Here is a 24039-nt window from a genome sequence, read left to right as displayed (position 1 = left end):
AATAAAAGTTATAATAGTAATAACCTGCTTACTGCTCCCTTGTTTGCTACCTGTACTTCTTCAAATGATAAAAAAGCTTCACACTACCTTAATTCACCAAAATGCTTCAGCACAAGTGTACTATATGAATCACTATCAATCTATTGCACAAAAAGACAGAAGTAGCAAAAATAAGAGTGAGAATTCCCACTAATAAAAAGTGAGAGTCTCAAAAGGGGGGAAATGAAGAAAGAGAGAGCCACTCTCATATTGTTTTATACTCAGTACCTGTTTTAAGAAAAAACAAGGAAGCAAAACCAAAGACAGGTAGCCTGGCGTCAGGCCCAAAACCAGGCCTGGGCCTGCCTGGCCTAAACCCAGTAGTTAAAAATCAACTCATGACTTAGAAACTGATATTATCCATAGATTCCCAGCATTGTATAAAAGAACATTGTGAAACTCCCTGCTCTGTTCTGTTTCACTCTGACCACTGGTGCATGCAGCCCCTGTCACGTACCCCTTGCTTGCTCAAATCAATCATGACCCTTCATGTGAAATCTTTAGTGTTGTGAGCCCTTAAAAGGGACAGAAATTGTGCACTCGGGGAGCTCGGATTTTAAGGCGGTAGCTCGCCGATGCTCCCAGCTGAATAAAGCCGTTCCTTCTACAACTCGGTGTCTGAGAGGTTTTGTCTGCGGCTCGTCCTGCTACATCACAACCACCTTCTGTTTTGGTTTCCCCATCACTAAAATGAAAATAATAATGGTGCCTACTCCATGGGAGTATGTTATGAAGATCGAGTGAGCTGGAATTTGGTAAGAGGCTGGAAGAGGACCCGGCACATACAAAGCAACCTGTAATATATTTGTCCAATTTAAAATAAGAATAAAATGAAACAGGACAAATATTTATTTACAGATACAATCCAAGGAATCTTGTCTGAAATAGAAGTCTGGAGTGTACAGATGGAAAGGGTACACTGTATGCCAGGGAAAATGGACCATGGCAGCCAGCACTGAGACAAATCCTAACACTTAATGGACTTTAAAGATCAAAAAAGAATTTTGGGGGCAACCAGGCAAAAAGATAAAGTCACTTATAAAAGAAAAACGAATCGAGATGGCCTCGGATTTCTCCTCAGCAACATGCAGCAGAGAGGATGTGGGAGCCCAGCTCCCGAGCCACTGAAGGGAGGAAAGTGAGCCAAGGGCATCACAGCAGCCAGGCTGTCCTTTCAGTGTGTAAAGACTGCAGAGAAGGACATTAGAAAACTCTGTGGATAACCAGGTGTGGTGGCTCAGGCCTGTAATCCCAGCACTTTGGGAGGCTGAGGCGGGTGGATCACTTGAGGTCAGGAGTTCATGACCAGCCTGGCCACATGGTGAAACCCCATCTCCACTAAAATACAAAATTTAGCCCAGTGTGGTGGCGGGCGCATGTAATTCCAGTTACTAGGGAGACTGAGGCAGGAGAATCTCTTGAACCCAGGAAGTGGAGGTTGCAGTGACCCAAGATCGTGCCACTGCACTCCAGCCTGGGTGACACAGAGAGACTCCCTCTCAAAACAAACAAACAAACAAACAAACAAATATATATATATATTTGATATAACTCAACATATACATATTATCATTTTGATTTATCCTCTATATTTAAAATTGTTAATGTGATGATTTATATGTTTTACACTAAGTCCTTGGAATCTAGTGTGTATTTTACATTCACAGCACATCTCACTTTGGACTCACTCCATTCTGAGTGCTCTCCAGCCACATACGGCCAGGGGCTTCCAAATTGTACTCTAGAGCTGCATGCCTCACTCAAGAGCCTGCCAACTCTTCATTTATCATTCTCCAGCATCTATTCTTGAAGTGTTATTTTAGAACATCAAAAACAAAGTAACTAATGAAGTTATCTCAGTGGTCTCCACCTCCACAGAAGAGCCATCTGTGTTAGGATTTAACATCATACCCCTGGCACTTACAGAAGGTCACATTTATGCACATGGATGGATCACATTCTGCGATGATAATCTGTTTTCTCCTCTCTCCTCCTCCACATTGGAGCAGATACCAGGCTCATTGCAAACTTTCCCCCAGGGAGGTTGATGGCAGTGTAGAAAGATGAAGTCGGTCGCAAGACGTTTCAGCTTTTTTAAGCCTAAACCCCTAGGAGAGGTATTCGGGTTTACAAAGCAGGTAGCTTTGAAGAAGCAGGCAGGAGCAAGGCTTTTTCTCAGATAAAAGGGAGCTTGCCTTTGGCTTGGGGGAGAACAGGAGACAGGCCCCAAGAGAAGACAAGAACTGGCCTCAGTTCTTTGCAGCACCCTGGGAGGAAGTCTGCGTGGCGGGAATCCAGAGGCGCAGGGCAGGGTCTACACAAGACTTACACATCCGTAGTCCAGCCCAGGAACAGCACAGAGATGTTCAGCCTGAAGCGGCAGTAAGGCAGGGACAAGGGGTATTTATGTGGTGATTTTCCAGAACAGATATCCAACGACTAGAACCCACCTCCTGATGCATAAACGCTGCGCAGGGTCTCCAAACTGTGGGTAAAGCTCGGGTTGGGGACAAGGACTGAGCTTAATTTCCCACCCAACCAGAGGAGAGGAGACTGGAATAAAAAATTAAACTGAATTCTAGAAATCAAAGTAAGTAATCGGCCTTGTTTTGGTGACCAGAAATTCAAATCTGCCACTTAGGAGGCCTCACCTGGGTCTGCCAGGACCTCAGGCAGTGCCACCTACACAACCAATGCACTGGAGCCAGTTCTTCCAGAGGGGACAGCTAAGACCATCACTAACTGGTGGGCAGAGACGGGTGTGCCTCCTGTTCCAGAGGGGACAGCTAAGACCATCACTAACTGGTGGGCAGAGACGGGTGTGCCTCCCGGAAGTCACTGCTGACTTGGAGAACATCATGATAAGATTAAGGTTCAAAGAATATCACAGAATATTTTTAAGCCCTGGTCAGGTGCAAAGTGGCCAGCAGGAAGGCCACTTGGAGTTTGCTTAAAAGATGAGTTTCCCTGACTCCCAAGAATGCCCAGTGATACAGTTTGGATGTCTGTCCTCTGCAAATATCATGTTGACATGTGATTGCCAGTACTGGAGATGGGACCTGGCGGAAGGTGTGTGGGTGACAAGGGCAGATCCCTCCTGAATGACTTGGTGCCCTCCCTCTCCGTGGTAATGAGTTTCCATGAGATGTGATAGTTAAAAAGAGTCCGAGTCCTCCCCCTTCTCACTCCCTCTCTCACCATGTAATGCACTGGCTCCCCCTTTGCCTTCTGCCATGTTTAAAAGGCTTTCGGAAGCTTCCTGAGGCCTTACCAGGAGCTGAGCAGATGCTGGTGCCCTGCTTGCACAGCCTGCAGAACCCTGAACCAAATAAACCTCTTTTCTTTATAAATTACTCAGCTTCAGGTATTCCTTTGTAGCAGTGCAAAACGGACACATACGCACAGAAAGAGAGGGGCATAGAAGACGGTTTTTCAGGGCTGTTTCAGATTCTGAAGCAAAAAGGTCTCCTTCAGCAGCACCAGATGGAACACCGCCAACCAGAGCGGATGAAAAGTGTCACCACATTTAAACAATGAGCGGCTGCTATGTGTCAAAAGCTTTCAGAAGCTAGGTAGGAGGAATGTCAACAGATTCCCTGAGAGCCAGGTGCCAAGGCAAGGAGACCCTGCTACCTGCCCATCAGGCCCACCTCTTAACTGGCCATTGGTGAGGGGGCCTGGGGCATAGGCCACAGGACTGTGGACAGGGGAAACTGAGACCCCAGGGCAAGAATGGGGAAAATGTTGCCCAGTCTTGGAAAAGGATCTTTTCCAAGGAAAATTCCTAGATTCAGGGAAGCTTAATGTGCCTGTCTTATTTTGTTTATGGGTTAGATGAATATTAATACTTCACGGTAGACACAGGCCAGGAAGAAAATCTACACTCATTAACAGAGAAGGGCAGACAAGCTGCTGGGGGCTGGGTGGCTCAGAGGAGCACCAAGAGGGAGCATCGCTCTGGTCCCATAATAATCTGTATTCCATTGGTGCCCCTGACCCTCTCCAGCAGACAGCCAAGACCCTCATAAAGAGAGCAAGAGGCAGGAACGCCCTCACGCAGAGAAGTATGGGAGGGAAGATGCTGGCTCCTCAACAGAGCACCCACCTCCCCCACTCAATGCCCCAGGAGTGGGAACAGCGGCAGGGACCCAGCCAACTCTGGGCTGAAACAAGGGGAAGGACAGGTACAAGGAGCAGAGGCTTAAAAGACAAGTGGCAGCTTCCAGTCAGCAGCATCTGCCAGACTAAACTTCCGACACTCCGTAAATCCAAGCCAAAGATCCTGCTCTCACCAGGGAGGGGAGCTCATCTGAGGCTGGGGGAGCATTCCCGGATGGGACGGATCAGCGCTGGGAGGAAGCAGAATCTCTGAGGCAGGCAGTCATCCCTGGCAGTAAAAGGTGAGACGACTGCCACGTGCCCACGTCCGGGCATCCAGCTTTTGGGGCCCTGGGATTCTGACCACCCGGCCAGGTAGCTGCACCAAGGGCCTGGGAGCCCAGTGCAGGCCAGCAACCGAGCCCCACCCTCACGCAGGTGAGTAGTTATTCCTTTCTAGAAACATTAAGATTTGCTTAAGGAGCACGGATGGTGGAGACTATGTCATAAGACATTATGAGATCTGCACTCCCGCCCACACACATTTCCTTTGTCATCACTCTGTGCTTCCTGGGCTCAGGGGGCATACGCAGCAGGGGAAGACAGGAATTCTGCACGTTCTCCCCCAGTGTGTAAGAAAATGCGGGCGAGCTCATGAAAAAATACAGTTACGGAATTTCTAATGGATCTCTCTAGCATTCGGGAGTTTGTGAACAGACATTCTTGCCTGCTCCGGTTTCTGGACCTTCCCAAATTACCACTAAAAGGTACTGTCCTGTCTATGGCTGGTATGCTGCAGCAGATGCCTCAACAAGCAGCCTAAAAGGGCAGACGGGAGACACTGGCCACGGAACGCTTCCCAGAAAGGTAATGTTTACATGGAAGGAAGCAGGGAAGCAAAGGAGCATCTTCCAGAGCTTACGTGAGAGCAGGTGCATATGGCCCAAGAGATGGCAGACGTTCAGACAGAGCTTGAAAACGAGGTGCATGTGGAAGGGGGAAGTGGATGGGGTTAGAAGGCGGGAGCCCTGCTGAGTAGGAGCCGTGTTGGAGCCCGAGGCGAAGGGGAGCAATGCGGTACGCACCCCTGCACACATGATGGCATGGATTTGCAATGGGTAATTTGTTCCCAGAACATTAAAGTAGTTGAAAAAAATTCTAGAAAATTAAAAAGTTGGCCGGGCGCGGTGGCTCAAGCCTGTAATCCCAGCACTTTTGGAGGCCGAGACGGGCGGATCACGAGGTCAGGAGATCAAGACCATCCTGGCTAACACGGTGAAACCCCGTCTCTACTAAAAAAATACAAAAAAAACTAGCCGGGCAAGGTGGCGGGCGCCTGTAGTCCCAGCTACTCGGGAGGCTGAGGCAGGAGAATGGCGGGAACCCGGGAGGCGGAGCTTGCAGTGAGCTGAGATCCCACCACTGCACTCCAGCCTGGGCGACAGAGGGAGACTCCGTCTCAAAAAAAAAAAAAAAAGAAAAGAAAATTAAAAAGTAAAAATGTTAAAATCTACACCGTTTCATTTGTACCTAAACAGAATTTATTATTTTACACTACTAATCTTGATGGAAACAAATTCATCAACTAAAAAGTATGTTCTGGTCGGGCGCCATGGCTCACGCCTGTAATCCCAGCACTTTGGGAGGCCGAGGCGGGTGGATCACGAGGTCAGGAGATCGAGACCATCCTGGCTAACACGGTGAAACCCCGCCTCTACTAAAAAAAAAAGTACAAAAAAATTATCCGGGCGTGGTAGCAGGCGCCTGCAGTCCCAGCTACTCCGGAGGCTGAGGCAGGAGAATGGCGGGAACCCGGGAGGCGGAGCTTGCAGTGAGCCGAGATTACACCACTGCACTCCAGCCTGGGAGACAGAGCGAGACTCCCTCTCAAAAAAAAAAGGATGTTCTAAGTCTAATTCTTACTTCATTTTCAACTCAGAGTTGTAAATTATAAGAAATGTGAGAAAGTAACTTTGAAAGTATGTGTGATGAATAAAAACTTTAGTGAGAGATATGTACTCCCAAAATACTTAAAATAGTGCATTAATACACATTTTAATTGTTCAAGATTTTTTAACTTAATAACCTAGAAACAAATTATCATTACAAATAATAAATAACAGCATATATATAGAGGCACACGTTTCTCCTCTTGCCTCAGGCTCCAATATGGCCTCACAGAGTCTTGTTGGAACCCGTCTTTATTTGAAATTGTGATATTTTCATCATCATGGATTTTTGCGGCATTAACTCTGGCTTTTTAAAATATTGTGTCAAAATTTCAACAAGCACATGAAAAGCTGCTCAAAATAATGAATCAGTAGGGAAATCCAAATTAAAACCACAATGAGATATTGCCTCACACCCATTAGGATGGCTACTATCAAAAACAGAGAAAATAACAAGTGCTGGCCAGGATGAGTGAAATTTGTGCACTGTTGGTAGGAATGTAAAATGGTATAGCCGCTATGGAAAACAGTGTGAAGGTTTCTGGAAAAAAATTAAAACCAGAATCCCCATATAGGATTCAGAACTTCCATTCTGAGTATATATCCCAAAGAATGAAAAGCAGAATCTCAGAGATATTTTGTACACCCGTGTTCATAACATTATTCCCAACAGACAAAAGGTAGAAGCAACCCAGGAGTCCATTGGTGGATGAATGAGTGAACGAGATGTGGCACATCCATGATGAATGAGTGAACGAGATGTGGCGCATCCATGATGAATGAGTGAACGAGATGTGGCGCATCCATGATGAATGAGTGAACGAGATGTGGCGCATCCATGATGAATGAGTGAACGAAATGTGGTGCATCCATGACGAATGAGTGAACAAGATGTGGCACATCCACAATGAATGAGTGAATGAGAGATGTGGCGCATCCATGATGAATGAGTGAACGAGATGTGGCGCATCCATGATGAATGAGTGAACGAGATGTGGCACATCCATGATGAATGAGTGAACGAGATGTGGCGCATCCATGATGAATGAGTGAACGAGAGATGTGGCACATCCATGATGAATGAGTGAACGAGATGTGGCGCATCCATGATGAATGAGTGAACGAGATGTGGCACATCCACACGGTGGAATATTATCTGCCTTCAAAAGGAAGGAAATTCTGGCACATATTACAACATAGATGAAACTTGAGAACATTATGCTAAGTGAAATAGGCCAGTGGCAGAAAGACAAATACTGTATAATTGCACTTATTTATGAGATACCTACAGTAGTCACATTCAGAAAGGAGACAGAAAGTAAGTAGAAGGTCGGTTGCTAGGGGTGAGGGTGGGACAAATGGGGTGCTGTGATTTGAATATATGTGTCCCTCCAAAATTCATACATTGGAACCTAATACCCAATGTTACAGTATTAAGAGTGGGGCCTTTGGGGAAGTAATTAAGTCATAAGGATGGAGCCCTCCTGAATAAGATTAGTGCTCTTATAAAAGAGGCTGAAGGGAGTGTCCAGTTCACTTTTTTTTTTTTTTTTTTGGCCCTTTCATCTCCTCTGCCTTGTGCGGGCACAGCATTCCTCCCCTCCCAAAGATACAGCAGCAAGGCACAGTCTGGGAAGCAGAGTGAGCCTTCACCAGACACCAAATCTGCTAGTGCCCTGATCTCCGATTTCCCAGCCTCCAGAACTGTGAGAAGTAAGTTTCTCTTTATAAATTACCCAGTCTAGGATATTTTACTCTAGCAGCAGGAACAGATGCAGACATCGGAAGCTACTGTTTGATGGGCACAGGGTTTCAGTTTGGGAAGATGGAAAGGGTGGTGATGGGTGTACAGCAATGGGAATGTCCTTAACACTACTGAACTCTCAGCTTAAGAGTGGTTCAGATAGCACATTTAGGGTACATATGATTTACTATAATTTTTAAAAAAACATTCTTTATCTTAACTGCAGAGTTTCTTTTTTTTTGTATTGGTACAGAGCATGGCGTCGTGGTAAGTCACACCCCGAAAGCCTGTTACCTGGAATCCAAAAAGTCAATAATAGCAGGAAATTCCTTCAGATTGCCAGCAAAGTCCTCTGCGCTATGCTTCTCCAACGCCTTACTTGAGAGTCTCTATTTTCTATACAATAGAGGGGGAAATAATGTAAGAAGTCACTCCCCCACCAAACAAGAGGGTGGCCTGAGAAAAGTGATGCTGGAAAAAGCTTGAAGCAGCTGATGTGGCAACGGAGAGAGACGTGATCAGGTACCGGGAAGAAACCTGCCTCTGAGGCCCAGGTGAGGTGGGAAATCACACATTTTCCAAATCAAAACAGTCTGTCAAGGTTTCTGGGCAGTCTGAGTGGGAGAGGTAGGCTTTGAAATGTTGGCATTTCTGGGACACTGTGATGGACAGAGGAGACAAGATTCATGTACTTAGGATTTGGGATTCTCCCCCCAGATTCAGATGTGATCACTGAAATGGACTGAGAACAGCAATCCATGCCAAGCGTTTTGTTCTAAGAAAAGTGTTTTTGTATGTAATTTGCATGCTTCAAAAGGTTAGTAAGATGGTAGTTGCTGAAAATGCAAGCTATGCAGTTTGTATTTCCCTTTATAACTAAGTTGCCAAGGAATCCAGAGACCAAGACTAAACCCCCTTTCCAGTAATTGGCCCACCTTGGGTTGCTGGTAACATCTCACATTCTTTGCCCTGATTAAATCATTGCCCACTAGGGTTAATCTTGTGAAATACTTTCAATAGGCATGATATACATCCTGAATTAATTTCTTCTTAGATTAGCATCGATCTTGCCTATATATTGGCATTTTCTCAAATTCTCTGGAGATGTCCCTTTCATAATTGGAACAAAGGTGTCTGTTACGTGAAGTAGTGCCTCCAGTGAACTCTATGGGAACCTCTTGCCTCCTCTGCTTGGACACCAAGAATTTGAATCTACAAAGTGTGTGTCAGGAACAGGCTCATGACTCATCCTCACTTTTAACTACATCTGACAACCTAACCTCCTCCTGGGAGCCTTTGCGGCACCATTACATAAATCTTTCAAGCAGCTGTTGCTACAACTTCTCTCTCATCCCTAAGGAGTAGCCTCTGCCTTATAATGAAGCTAGAAATCTGTGTGATAATTTAAAAAGCGAGGGAGTGGGGGTGGGGTTTCTTAGACTTCTAACAACCCACCAGGTCACTTCACCCAACAATCGAACAGGGGGCTTCCTTCCCTCCTTTTCTCAGTGGGGTTTATTCAGAGTCTTCAGCACTTTGCAATTGCATCAGCTTAAAAGAAACTCCCATCTCCTGGCTTTCTGAGTAACCTTCTAGTGTTTTTCTGAACCACAGCCTATTTCTCACTGATTTGGTGACCTCATTCTCTGTCCTCATTAAGTTCTCTGATCACATTCGTTGAATGAAAGGGGAAGTTCATTCCGCCTCCATAAAGGTTCCTGTGCAGCCTCGGCCCTCACAAGGGACAGGCCAGTCTTTTAAGCTGCATCCACAGGCCCTGCTTTCATCACAGGGAGGACAGCAGAAACCCCCCCAAGAACCGCAGACACCCTCTCTGCAGCCTCCCAACTAATCCACACAGCAGAGTGGCTCTGCCTTGCCGAGAACTAACTCCGGCATTGACATGCCCAGGGCCACATCTCCAGCAGGTTCTCAAGTTCGTAAACACACATCCCTTAGGCCATTTCCCTGGGTTGTAAACTTATGCCAGGTTGCTAGGCTGACAAATTCACCACTAATATCCATTAACTCCACTCTTGCACCACATTAATAATATTATACAAAAGACACGGGGAGTCTCTCCCTCGTACTTTACTTCCTAATGATCCACGTCATCTGAGACTATTCGGGACATAGCTACACCACTTCTGCTGGATTCCAGGTACCTGGAGGGAGTTTTCCTTTCAGTTTCCTTGAATTCCAAGTCATCACATCGTCACCATCCTTCGTGGAGAATGCAGGAAATTCTACACACTCTGTTCTCTCAGCGAATGCGTGGAATCTGAAACATGAAGAGACGCTCATCAGGAAGGTGGGACGCAGGTGTCCGTGCATGCCTGTTACTTCTCCTGGGACTGAACGCGATCTTCTGAGGCACTGGGCATCTTCATCTTCTTAGCCACGGTCACTATTTCTCCTTGCACCTTGTCAGTTCCACAAGCAAAAGACAGGGAGGCAGAATAGCACAGAGAATTGTGAATGATGTGGGATTTTAATTGACAACTCATCCTTTCATTAGAGGGTAAATTAGCTCAACCAAATGGTATTTCCTGGTTCTGGGAAAATGACACTCTATGCTTATATTCTTTCTCTTGTTCCCAGGGTTCCATCATGTCAACACAGCTTAACCAAGCCAGGGGTCTAATGAGGGGCCCCAGTAGCACCCATCAGCTCTGTGGGTTCAGGGAGGACAGCTCATGACACAGACAGCATTTGCCTCATCTGCCTGCTGCTGATGCGTACCAGTCAACTTTAACTCAGCAAACACACACTTTCCCAAGGAGCCAAGCTTAGGCACGAATAAGAAGCTTCCTGTGTGGACAAGTTTTTAGGACCTGTCTCTTCAAAGCATAGTCCGAGGAGCAGCAGGTTAGGAATACACACTCCCAGGCCCCCACCCAGCCCTGTGGAGTCCAAATATCCATTTAACAGGGTCCCCAGGGGGCTGACAGGCACAGGAAAGTTGCAAGCACTGGTGTAGTGCACGGGGTGACGGGCTAAGTCACACCCTCAAAGCCACTTAACTGGAATCCAACAAGTCCATAAAGAGCAGGACATTTCTTTCAGGCGGGCAGAGGAAGTCACAAGTAATGCTCCTCCAGCCCCGCAGGAGTTCCATCTCTGCCTAGCACCACACACTCAACTCAGAGAAAATCCCGAAGCACCGCTTAGGATGGAAACGGTGGGAGAAGTCTAGGGAACCCACCTCAGCTACGGAAAGCCTCAGTCTCTTCCTAAAGGGTTTCAGGCAAGACTGGAATAATGACTTGACGGCAATTAAAAGGTCAGCCTCATTCTGGTGGCCCTTCCTAAAGCCAGTGAACTCTTAGCCTGGCCATTCCCAGCTCCTGCAGGAGCTTCATCCGGAGCTGAAATGTCCAGCTCCCTTGTCCTGCAGGGCAAGGAGGGGAGATGGGTAAGGTTCGCCCCAGCAGGCCCCATGCCCTGAGTGTCAAGGCCTTTGGCGCCCAGGACTTCCCACTCTCTGATCTGTTTTCTAGATTAGAAAAGAGAGCAGGGCAGAAATTGCCTCTGGCTGATACAGTCTCGTTTGTGCAGGAGCAGTTCAGCATTATGACAGGCTGTTTGAGCCTTAGAGCACAGCGCTGTGCTTGGACTGGTGGTTCTACCCAGACACAGCCTCTGGCACAGGAGAAGCCCGAGTCCAGCTGGAGGGTCACCAGACCAGGCAGCCTCCTACAACCTGAGACACTCAGGACATGCCACTTGCAGCTGGAGAATAACTGCCCTCCAGCTGGGGCCCCACAGCCAAAGGTACACCAAGAGCAACCAGAAGCCATGGAGTGTCCAGGCAGGGAGTGGAGAAGGCAGGGGCACTACTCGTGCTGGGTTACACCTGCCTGCAAAGGCCCAGAGCGTGGACAGGAGGATCAATGCCTCATCCTTTTCTGCAAAACCCACCTCCACGCACTGCACGGCCTCGTTAGGTAGCTGAACCACAGTTTCTCTCACAGGAAATTTTTCCCTGGGCTCTAGCATGCCCCAGATGAGCTAAGCCGAGAATAGCAAGAGAGGTGACTGGCCAGTTGCCTCTTTCAACTAGTGAGGTTAGAGGAGGGAGCCCCCTTCTGTACTTAGGGGCTCAGGACCCAGAATGGGAGCCGTATACCTGATGTTAAAAGATTTCAAAGTGCTGTAAGAGCAGCCACAGCAATGGTCCTTAGAGTCCCAACGTCTTGTTAATAACGAAAATTCCTAGCCCTTCACAGAACCTGAAAATTAGAATTCCTGGGGCTGTGGCTATAAAATTAGCATTTCAATCAAGCTCTCTGGGCAGTTATTATGCAAAGTGATGGGAAAAATGCATATTCCCGGACCGCTCTATGACAGGGAATGAGGCTGCAAGGTGAAGCCTGGCCTCCGTATCATCAACAAGCTCCCCAGCGACTGTGATGAGCACCTACACTGAAGAATGAGATGCCATCTTACCCTGTTAGGAGGGCTATTATCAGAAAGAAAAACTAACAGATGCTGCTGAGAAGGCAGAGAAAAGGGAAGTGTCAGGCCTCTGAGCCAAAGCTAAGCCATCGTATCCCCTGTGACCTGCACGTACACATCCAGATGGCCGGTTCCTGCCTTAACTGATGACATTACCTTGTGAAATTCCTTTTCCTGGCTCATCCTGGCTCAAAAGCTCCCCCACTGAGCACCTTGTGACCCCCCCACCCCTGCCCGCCAGAGAACAACCCCTCTTTGACTGTAATTTTCCTTTACCTACCCAAATGCTATAAAACAGCCCCATCCCTATCTCCCTTCTCTGACTCTCTTTTCGGACTCAGCCCGCCTGCACCCAGGTGATTAAAAAGCTTTATTGCTCTCACAAAGCCTGTTTGGTGGTCTCTTCACACAGACGCGCGTGACATTTTGGCGCCGTGACTCGGATGGGGGACCTCCCTTGGGAGATCAATCCCCTGTCCTCCTGCTTTTTGCTCCGTGAGAAAGATCCACCTACGACCTCAGGTCCTCAGACCCACCAGCCCAAGGAACATCTCACCACTTTTAAATTCGGTAAGCAGCCTCTTTTTGACTGTCTTCTCCAACCTCTCTCACTATCCCTCAACCTCTTTCTCCTTTCAATCTTGGCGCCACATTTCAATCTTTCCCTTCTCTTAATTTCAGTTCCTTTCCTTTTCTGGTAGAGACAAAGGAGATGCGTTTTATCCGTGGACCCAAAACCATGGGGCTGGTCACGGACTCGGGAAAACATTGTTCCCTTGGTGTTTAATCACACGGGGATGCCTGCCTGATTATTCACCCACATTTCAGAGGTGTCTGACAACGTGGGGATGCCTGCCTTGGTCCTTCACCCTTAGCAGCAAGTACTGCTTTTTTGGGGGGCAAGAACCACCCAACCCCTTCTCTGTCTCTACCCCTTCTCTGCTTTTCTCGGGGCCAGAACCCCCTGACCCTTTTTCTCCATGTCTTGACCACTTCTCTCTGCTTTTCTTGGGGGCAAGAACCACCCGACCCCTTATCTCCACATCCTGACCCCTTTCCCGCTTTTCTAGAGGGCAAGAACCCCAAACCCCTTATCTCCAAGTCCCAACCCCTTTCCCGCTTTTCTGGAGGGCAAGAACCCCCCAACCCCTTCTCTCCATGTCTCTATTCTCTCTTTTCTCTGGACTTTCCTCCTTCACTATGGGCAACCTTCCACCCTCCATTCCTCCTCCTTCTCCCTCAGCCTGTGTTCTCAAGAACTTAAAACCTCTTCAACTCACACGTGACCTAAAACCTAAATGCCTTATTTTCTTCTACAATGCCACTTGACCCCAGTACAAACTCGACAGTAGTTCCAAAGAGCCAGAAAACGGCACTTTCAATTTTTCCATCCTACAAGATCTAAATAATTCTTGTTGGAAAATGGGCAAACGGTCTGAGGTGCCTGACGTTCAGGCATTCTTTTACACATCGGTCCTTCCCTAGTCTCTGTTCCAAATGCAACTCGTCCCAAATCTTCCTTCTTTCCCTCCTGCCTGTCCCCTCAGTCCCAACCCCAAGCGTCGCTGAGTCTTTCTAATCTTCCTTTTCTACAGACCCATCTGACCTCTCCCCTCCTCACTAGGCTGAGCTAGGTACCAATTTTTCCTCAGTCTCCCCTCCCCCGCCCCATAATCCTTTTATCACCTCCACTCCTCACACCTGGTCTGGCTTACAGTCTCCTTCCGTGACCAGCCCTCCCGCACCCGCCCAGCAATTTCCTCTTAAAAAGGTAACTGGAGCTAAAGACATAGTCAAGGTTAATGCTCCTTTTTTTTAATCCGACCTCTCCCAAATCAGTTAGCATGTAGGCTCTTTTTCATCAAATATGAAAAATCCAGCCCAGTTCATGGCTCATTTGGCAGCAACCCTGAGATGCTTTATAGCCCTAGACCCTAAAAGGTCAAAAGGCCATCTTATTCTCAATATACATTTTATTACCCAGTCCACTCCCGACATTAAATAAAAGCCCAAAAATTAAATTCTGGCCCTCAAACCCTACAAGCGGACTTAATTAACCTCACCTTCAAGGTATACAATAATAAAGCAGAGGCAGCCAAGTAGCAATGTATTTCTGAGTTGCAGTTCCTTGCCTCCACTGTGAGAGAAAACCCACACTCCAGCGCACAAGAACTTCCAAATGCCTGAACTGCAGCACCCAGGCATTCCCCCAGGACTGCCTCCCCCAGGAGCTTGCTACAAGTGCCGGAAATCTGGCCACTAGGCCAAGCAATGTCCGCAGCCCAGGATTCCTCCTAAGCCATGTCCCTTCTATGCAGGAACCCACTGAAAATCAGACTATTCAACTCACCTGGCAGCCACTTCCAGAGGCCCTGGAACTCTGGCCCAAGGCTCTCTGACTGACTCCTTCCCAGATCTTCTCGGCTTAGTGGCTGAAGATTGACGCTGCCCCATCGCCTTGGAAGCCTACAGGACCATCACAGACGCTCTAGGTAACTCTCACAGTGGAAGGTAAGTCCGTCCCCTTCTTAATCATTAAGGAGGCCGCCCACTCCACATTACCTTCTTTTCAAAGGCCTGTTTGCCTTGCCTCCATAACTGTTGTGGGTATTGACAGCCAGGCTTCTAAACCTCTTAAAATTCCCCCACTCTGGTGCCAACTTGGACAAGATTCTTTAATGCACTCCTTTTTAGTTATCCCCACCTGCCCAGCTCCCTTATTAAGCCAAGACATTTTAACTAAAATATCTGTTTCCCTGACTATTCCTAGGCTACAGCCACACCTCATTGCCACCTTTTCCCCCAGTTCAAAGCCTCCTTCGCATCCTCCCCTTGTATCTCCCCCACTTAAACCACAAGTATAGGATACCTCTACCCCTCCTTGGTGACCGATCAATCACCCCTTACCATCCCATTAAAACCTAATCACCCTTACCCCGCTCAATGCCAATATCCCATCCCGCAGCACGCTTTAAAAGGGTTAAAGCCTGTTATCACTCACCTGCTACAACATGGCCCTTTAAAGCCTGTAAACTCCCCTTACAATTCCCCCATTTTACCTGTCCTAAAATCAGACAAGGCTTACAGGTTAGTTCAGGATCTGCGCCTTATCAACCAAATTGTCTTGCCTGTCCACCCCGTAGTGCCCAAACCGTATACTCTCCTATCCTCAATACCTCCCTCCACAACCCATTATTCTGTTCTGGATCTCAAACATACTTTATTATTCCTTTGCACTCTTCATCCCAGCCTCTCTTCGCTTTCACTTGGACTGACCCTGACACCCATCAGGCTCAGCAAATTACCTGGGCTGTACGGCCACAAGGCTTCACGGACAGCCCCCATTACTTCAGTCAAGCCCAGATTTCTTCCTCATCTGTTACCTATCTCGGCATAATTCTCATAAAAACGCACGTGCTCTCCCTGCTGATGGTGTTCGGCTCATCTACCAAACCCCAATCCCTTCTACAAAACAATTCCTTTCCTTCCTAGGCATGGTTAGTGCAGTCAGAATTCTTACACAAGAGCCAGGACCGTGACCTGTAGCCTTTCTGTCCAAACAACTTGACCTTACTGTTTTAGCCCAGCCCTCATGTCTGCGTGCAGCGGCTGCCTCTGCTTTAATACTTTTAGAGGCCCTAAAAATCACAAACTATGCTCAACTCACTCTCTACAGTTTTCATAACTTCCAAAATCTGTTTTCCTCCCCCTACCATCGCTCAAGGCAACACTTATGCTGATAAGGTAGCTAAAAAAGCAGCTAGCATTCCAACTTCTATCCCTCATGGCAGTTTTCCTCCTTCACATCAGTCACTCCCACCTACTCCCCCTCTGAAACTTCCACTTATCAATCTCTTCCCACACACGGCAAATGGTTCTTAGACCAAGGAAAATATCTCCTTCCAGGATCACAGGCCCATTCTACTCTGTCGTCATTTCATAACCTCTTCCATCTAGGTTACAAGCCACTAGCCTGTCTCTTAGAACCTCTCATTTCCTTTCCATCATGGAAATCTATCCTCAAGAAAATCACTTCTCAGTGTTCCGTCTGCTATTCTACTCCTCAGGAATTTCTCAGGCCCCCTCCCTTCCCTACACATTAAGCTCGGGGATTTGCCCCAAACCCAGGATGGGCAAATTGACTTTATTCACATGCCTCGAGTCAGGAAACTAAAATACCTCCTGGTCTGGGTAGACACTTTCACTGGATGGGTAGAGGCCTTTCCCACAGGGTCTGAGAAGGCCACCGCAGTCATTTCTTCCCCTCTGTCAGACATAATTCCTCGGTTTGGCCTTCCCACCTCTATACAGTCTGATAACGGACCAGTCTTTACTAGTCAAATCACCCAAGCAGTTTCTCAGGCTCTCGGTATTCAGTGAAACCTTTACATCCTTTACCATCCTCAATCTTCAGGAAAGGTAGAATGGACTAACGGTCTTTTAAAAACACACCTCACCAAGCTCAGTCACCAACTTAAAAAGGACTGGACAATACTTTTACCACTTTCCCTTCTCAGAATTCAGGCCTCTCCACGGAATGCTACAGGTTCCAGCCCATATGAGCTCCTGTGTGGACACTCCTTTTTATTAGGTCCCAGTCTCATTCCAGACACCAGACCAACTTGGACTACACCCCAAAAACTTACAGCCTGAAAACTCACCAACCAAGCAAGTAATTACAATGAACCCCGTTAGGTTCTCTCTAATTAGATGTCCTAGGTCCTCCCAATTCTTAGTCCTTTGATACCTGTTTTTTCTCCTTCTCTTATTCGGATCTTGTGTCTTCCGTGTAGTTTTTCAATTTATACAAAACTGCATCCAGCCCATCACCAATCATTCTATATGACAACTGCTCCTTCTAACAACCCCACAATATCGCCTCTTACCACAAAATCTTCCTTCAGCCTAATCTCTCCCACTCTAGGTTCCCATGCCGCCCCTAATCCCGCTTGAAGTAGCCCTGAGAAACATCGCCCATTATCTCTCCATACCACCCCCAAAAATTTTAGCCACCCCAACACTTCAACACTATTTTATTTTTCTTATTAATATAAGAAGACAGGAATGTCAGGCCTCTGAGCCAAAGCTAAGCCATCATATCCCCTGTGACCTGTGTGTACACATCCAGATGGCCAGTTCCTGCCTTAACTGATGACATTATCTTGTGAAATTCCTTTTCCTGGCTCATCCTGGCTCAAAAGCTCCCCCACTGAGCACCTTGTGACCCCCTCACCCCTGCCTGCCAGAGAACAACCCTCTTTGACTGTAATTTTACTTTGCCTACCCAAATCCTACAAAACAGCCCCACCCCTATCTCCCTTCGCTGACTCTCTTTTCAGACTCAGCCCGCTGCCTCCAGGTGATTAAAAAGCTTTATTGCTCACACAAAGCCTGCTTGGTGGTCTCTTCACATGGACGCGCATGATAGGAAGTCTCATAAATTGTTGGTGGCAATGTAAATTAGTACAGCCATTATAGGAAAGAGTATGGAGATTTCTCAAAAAACTGAAAATAGAACTACCATACAATCCAACAATCCCACTACCGGGTATTTACCCAAAGAAAAGGAAGTCAGCATATCAAAGGGATATCTGCACCCTGTGTTTATGACAGCCTTACTCACAATAGCCAAGATATGGAATCAACCTAAGTGTCTGTCAACGAGTGAACGAATAAAGAAAAGTGATATATACATGATAAATATTCTTCAGCCACAAAAAGAAGGAAATTCTGTCATTTGCAGCAACATGGATGGAACTGGAGGACATCATATTACAGGACATAAGCCACATATAAAAAGACAAATATCACATGTTCTCACTCATGGGTAGGGGGTGGAAAAGTTGATCTCATGGAGATGACAGTAGAATGACAAATACCAGTGGCTGGGAAAGGTGTGAGGATCAGGGGGATAAAAACAGGTTGGTTAACGGGTACAAACATACAGTGAGATAGAAGGAGAAGGTTCTAATGTTCCGATGGTAAAGTAGGGTGGCTATAGTTAACAAAAGTGTATTTTATATTTCACAATAGCTGGAAGACGGGACTTAAGATGTTCCCAACATATAGAAATGATCAATAAGGTGATGGGCATCCTAAATCCCGACTTGATCATTCCACATGCTAAGCATGCAACAGAATATCGCATGGGCTCTACAAATATGCACAAATATGTATCAATTTTAAAATATTTAAAGAACAAGTGCTCTGGGAAGACCTTGTACCCATTTCAAGGAGAACTTAGGAAAGGATTTTATAATTCTCCTTGTAACCACAGAAGTAGCTGGTCTTTCTCTACAAGAAACCTAAACTTACACACACACACACAGACCCAGGGTGTGGGGGCATGTGTTTTAAAATGCAGGTTTTATTGTTATTCGGGTATTGTGAGGTCAATAGATAAGGAGCCTGCTGCCACTGAAAAGACAGTTTGTTACTCACAGTTCCCCTATGGACTGAATTGTGTTCCCCCAACCCCAAGCCAAAAAAATTCCCATGTTGAAGCCCTAATTCCCAATGTGACTGTCTTTGGAGATAGAACAGGAGGTAATAAAAGTTACCGAGGAGGTAATAAAGGTTAAAGGGGGTTATAGGGCAGGGCCCTGATTCTATAGGATGAGTGACCTTATAGGAAGAGGAAGAGACACCAGTGAGTGCTCGCTCGCTCTCTCTCTCTCTCTCTCTCTCTCTCCACCATGTGAGGACAGAGTGAGAAGGCAGCTGCCTACAAGGCTGGGAGAGAGCCCTCACCAGAAACCGAATTCATCTTCACCTAGTACTTCCCAGCCTCTAGAACTGTAAGAAATAAATACATGTTTAAGCCACCCAGCCTGTGGCAACTTTTTATGGCAGCCCAAGCTGACTAGCCCAGTTCCCAGGAGGAGAGAGGGGCACAGCGTGCCATGCGGGCCACACAGGGAAGCACCGGGTCAGCCGGAAGGCAGAGGGAGTGAGGGGAAAGGTAGATGAGGACCTTTAGTGTGGCTTCCAAGGGAAGGAACAGGAGAGGAAGGGTAAGCAGGCTTAGGATTGGCTATTTGAATAATTTCTGTGGTCTCTGGGGTGTAAGGGCTGTCCCAAGTTTTCTGGTGCATGGGCCTGGAGTGATTAGGGTAGAGAACAGTGGTTCTAAGTGAGACAGCCTGGACTGGCAGTGTGGGCTCTGGCTGGTTTGCATATGAAAGTGCACCCTAGTGAGTAATTTGCTATCTCTAGGAACTGGCTAGCCCTACAAGGGACGGGGTCTCCTGGACCAGCAAGGCACCAAGAGGTCAAAGGATCATAACTGCAGAAAATAGAAAGGCATGATTAATACAGGATGGAGAAGAAAAGATGCAGAGAGACTAGATACTACACTGGAAAGAGGAGAACACAGCAACAGATTGGTTAAAGCCATGAAGAATGCAAGACCCACTGTTGATCCTGTGTGAGCAGGCAACCCGCTTGCTGTCACTCAAGAGCACATTTTCTGCCTACCTGCTGTGGGTCTTGGCACTCAGATCCTTTAGGAAAGCTATAGTGTCTTCTCTTCTGGCATTGAAGGACACTGTGTAGACTGGATACGGGATCTCCAAGGCCCTCTGGAGGAGAAGCTCCTTGGATTCTTCAGGAACATCCCCCACCACAAAGTAGTAAATGGATTCAATCTGCAAAACAGTGGTGCCAATGGTTTATCTCCCTGACATGCCCTAGCTTGGTACTAGACTCGTCAGTAATACCCTTTCTACAAAATGACCTCTTAAAAAAAATGGGCAGAAAGAAAGCAGCCCTGCCCAGGGTTTTCTGAGGACACCAGGGCCAGTCAGGAAGCGAGATATTCAAGGCTTGGTGCCAAGAAAGTCTCTCAACAGTGGCTATTGTCTTGGGTATGGCATGAGAATAATATGGTTGGCAGATTTGGAGAACTTCCTCTGGGCCACAAATATATCGCAGTGGTTATTTTCAAGTCAAGCAATGAAGGAAGGACTGGCACAGCCCCTGCAGGCAGGAAGCTTATCTGCCACCTCCCATGGCAGCGCCAGAATCCTACGATGCAAACTCATGCATCCTCTGTCTGAGGCAGAATGTGGAAAGGAGGGCACATCCCCAGCTGGCTCCACCTCTGGGCTCACCTCAGCAGGGACTCACACGCCTGGGGCTAGGGTGCGGCTGTCCTGACTGTGCACAGCTGGTCAGATGCCAGGTCCGCCTGCAGTGCCCTGCCTCTTACCACCAAACCAGGCCATGAGAAGAACGGGAGAATAAGCAACCCCTGTGTCCGGACACACACCCACACATACACACACACACACCTTAAACCAGTGATTCTGGAAGATGCACACCTCCCCCAATAAGCAGACAATCCCAGAGAAGTGCCACCTGCTGAACTGAGAGAGAGAGAACTCTCTATCTCAGGGCAGCCGCTCCTCCCGCCCTGTGGCAGCCCCGCCACCCTCGCTCCTCCCAGGACGGTGCTTCTGCAGTGCTCCCCACCCCTGCCACCCAGGAGCTCTGTCACCTCAGGCAACTGACCTAACTTCAGTGTCTTCCCTTGTAAAAAGGGAGATATTGCAGTTTATTATTCATGGTGGAATTGAAACAGGATGACTTCCAACTATATGTGCATTTCTATACATCTCAGAAAGTAAAAAACCCAAGGAGAGCCAGGAATCCGTATCCTCTCAACCTGCCCTAAAAATGTCTCGATGGACTGTGTCCACACATAACCGGGGAAGAAACCCCAGCAAATGTATTGTGTTAGGGGATAAATAGACGTCACCCTCCCTTTAGGATTCATGACCCTCTCCTTGCTCTAATCCCAAATCCCGATGAGCTGAAGATAGTCAACAAATGGCCTCACCGCAACGTCTATCCCAGGCCTTAAACGCACCTAGCCGGGGAGGTGGGGGTGGTGGGTGGCTTCATGGTTGATTTCTAGTTGGTCGGGGTGCTCTGCCTGCGGCAGATGGAGCAGACTGTGCCAAGGAGGTGGAAGAGATGAGGGTGGGAGGCAGTGGGTGGGGCCCAGACTGGGACTTAGGAGAAGGACAGAGTGCGAGCTGAGATCAGGCCACCTGAGGACCATCCCTCCACCAACGAGGCACAGAAAGCCCCAGACCCTCCCAGGCCTTTCAACATCAGCTCCCTGATTCTAAAAAGTACCAATGGAGCAGTAAAAGACTGAGGAATATTGTAAATTTCCTCAAGTCAGCAAACTGGAAGCGAGAAAAACCCTGAAAGAGGGAGGAAACCAACTTCTCCGGATTCGTTATAACCATCCAACACTGCTCTTCCAGCAGACGCGTTCGGTTTCACTCTTTTCCTGGTCTGATGCATGACCTTGTGGCAGATGCATTTAAATGGCTTCCACTTAGCAGGCCTATTATTTGTCCGAGTTTTCCAGTTGCGTCAGTGCCCAAGTTTAGCATGGGGACAGGTTCATCCTGTTGCAAGGGTCTAAATGACACATGGCCTGAGACAGAGGAGCAGACGCAGAGTATTTTCCAGGGTTGGTCAGATGAAGAGGGAGGTGAGGACACACATCTCGAGGTGGCCCGTCAGCCGCTCCTGACGCCACACACATCCAAGACACGTCATGTAAACTCAGCTTCTTTGCTCTGGCAATAATCCGAAAACCTGAAGTTCTTGTGCAGAAATGTTGTTCCCTTGAGATTTCATCAAACTGAAAATTGCTGTAGCCAACAGTGAGTCAGGATTTCTTCTCCTTTACTCAGGTTATGATGTTATTCACTATTCATTAAGTTCAGTACTAGGCTTCTTAATCGTATACATTCTCAGTCAACTCTGTACTAGAGATTTCCTGGGACATGCTTTACATTGAGACCACGTGTCCCCCTCACTCTCCTGCACACAGTCTTTCTGCCTCTCCTTTCTGCTCACGCGATGACACTTAGACAAACAGAAAGGAGGATAAATATGCTACCTATTCCTGTCTGCCATCAAACTGGCAAAATGCCTCTTAAAACAACATGGCTTTCAAACTGTTGGCTATTCGGGATGATAAACTAAAATGGATTACTTCACTCAGTACGACAGTCCTGTGGAGCATGAATTATTACCATGCCCAGTTTACAGATGAAGAAACTGAGGCTTGGAAAGGAAAACTGAGTTGGCCTTGGAGCTGGTAGGCCTAGGCTGCCTGGCCCCACAAGCCCTGCCCTTGCTGTCCACAGCTACGCTGTGCTGTTCGTGGCAAGGCTGGTCACCTGTTAGAGATGAATGTGGGCCGGGCGCGGTGGCTCAAGCCTGTAATCCCAGCACTTTGGGAGGCCGAGACGGGCAGATCAGGAGGTCAGGAGATTGAGACCATCCTGGCTAACACGGTGAAACCCCGTCTCTACTAAAAAATGCAAAAAACTAGCCGGGCGAGGTGGCTGGCACCTGTAGTCCCAGCTACTCGGGAGGCTGAGGCAGGAGAATGGCGTGAACCCGGGAGGCAGAGCTTGCAGTGAGCTGAGATCCGGCCACTGCACTCCAGCCTGGGCGGCAGAGCGAGACTCCGTCTCAAAAAAAAAAAAAAGAGATGAATGTGAGCCCCAGAATTCTGAAAATAAGAGCAAGCAATAGAAGGTGGCCCCGGACAGGTACTTTTTTCACTTCTGTAGTTACCTCACCATCCAAGGGTTCAGGCTCCTACCCCGGATACCAACATCACTGACCAAAAGTTGGGACCAGGAGGTCGTGTGGCTTAAGGGAGTTATCCTCATGGGAATCTGCTCCCTTAACCCGTGTATTTGAGCTCCTTGAAGGCAAAGGCCAATCCTGAGGCTCAGTAGCAGCCTTCAGTCCAGGAGTAGCTTCCTCACCGACCACATTTCCCTAGATGCTGATTTGCACCGAATTTGATAACATGAGTTCCATTCCGCTACTTTAGAGGGAGTCAAAAGCTCTTGCCACTTCATGCTACATCACGTAGGGAGGAGCCTTTATGTTTTCACTTGAAATTCCTTATTCTATCTGGGCCATTCATTCTGCAGCTTCACACAGTAACATGCGTTCTGCCCCGCCAAAGAGTCCTTGACATCTTCCTCACTGCAGCTTTTGGGGGAAGAAACAAACAGACTAGGAGTGTGTGCTTCTACTCGGACTGCCCTCTGCTCCGCGGGCCAGAGTCTGTGCTCTCATTCCCGAGGCTTCCAGGTACAAAAATCTTTACTCTTCAAAGAGCAAAAAGAAAGTCAACCAGAACAGCAGCGAAAGATCCAGCAAAATTCTGTCTCATTCTGTGCACACCTTTGAACACTGCAACATTTCCGGCCAACTCCAGACCTTGGATCTGACCTCCAAATTCCCCTGTACCTGTGGGAGCCCTCTGCTGTCTCAGCCCATTTGATCATCTGATTCCCTCCATGGTGGTCACTGTCACCATGGTATAGATCTAGCTCACCTCTCAGATCCCTCCTAAGACCCTTGACCACCACCGACTTTCTGGCCTCCCAGGTTTCAGGGTCCCTGTCCCCACCTGCCATCCTCACCAGGGTCCTGCAAGTCTCAGTAAATTCACCTGTTCAGTCCCACACAGATCGTCTCCCTTCAATTCACAAAACTCAAATCTATGCCATAGCTTGGAAATGAGACCCACATCTTCCCCTCAAACTGAAGAATATCAAAGTTATTTCTTTTCCGACACTTCACTGTTCAACAAGCATTTATAGAGCCCTCGTTAGGCATCAGAGACACAAAAACGAAAAGATCTGATGCCTGCCTGAACCACTTCAAGGAAATAAATGAGCTGCCAGGGTCATGGATTAA

The 24039-nt window shown here is 47.6% G+C and overlaps 2 protein-coding genes across 2 annotated transcripts in view; one reads left to right on the top strand and one right to left on the bottom strand.

Moving 5' to 3' along the window:
• The window catches only part of ANKRD39 (ankyrin repeat domain 39), a 745852-nt gene that overhangs the window by 11796 nt on the left and 710017 nt on the right, over positions 1 to 24039 (top strand). The window lies entirely within an intron of this gene.
• The window catches only part of VWA3B (von Willebrand factor A domain containing 3B), a 250393-nt gene that overhangs the window by 189773 nt on the left and 36581 nt on the right, over positions 1 to 24039 (bottom strand). The window contains 2 exon segments of the mRNA XM_050755024.1: positions 9996 to 10111; positions 19765 to 19934. Of these exon segments, the coding sequence (XP_050610981.1) occupies positions 9996 to 10111; positions 19765 to 19934 (286 nt within the window).

This window comes from Macaca thibetana, chromosome 13 (genome assembly GCF_024542745.1).
Source record: "Macaca thibetana thibetana isolate TM-01 chromosome 13, ASM2454274v1, whole genome shotgun sequence".
Lineage (NCBI taxonomy): Eukaryota > Metazoa > Chordata > Mammalia > Primates > Cercopithecidae > Macaca > Macaca thibetana.
Note: the sequence above shows the minus strand (reverse complement) of the source record. Positions and strands in the feature narration are given on the sequence as shown.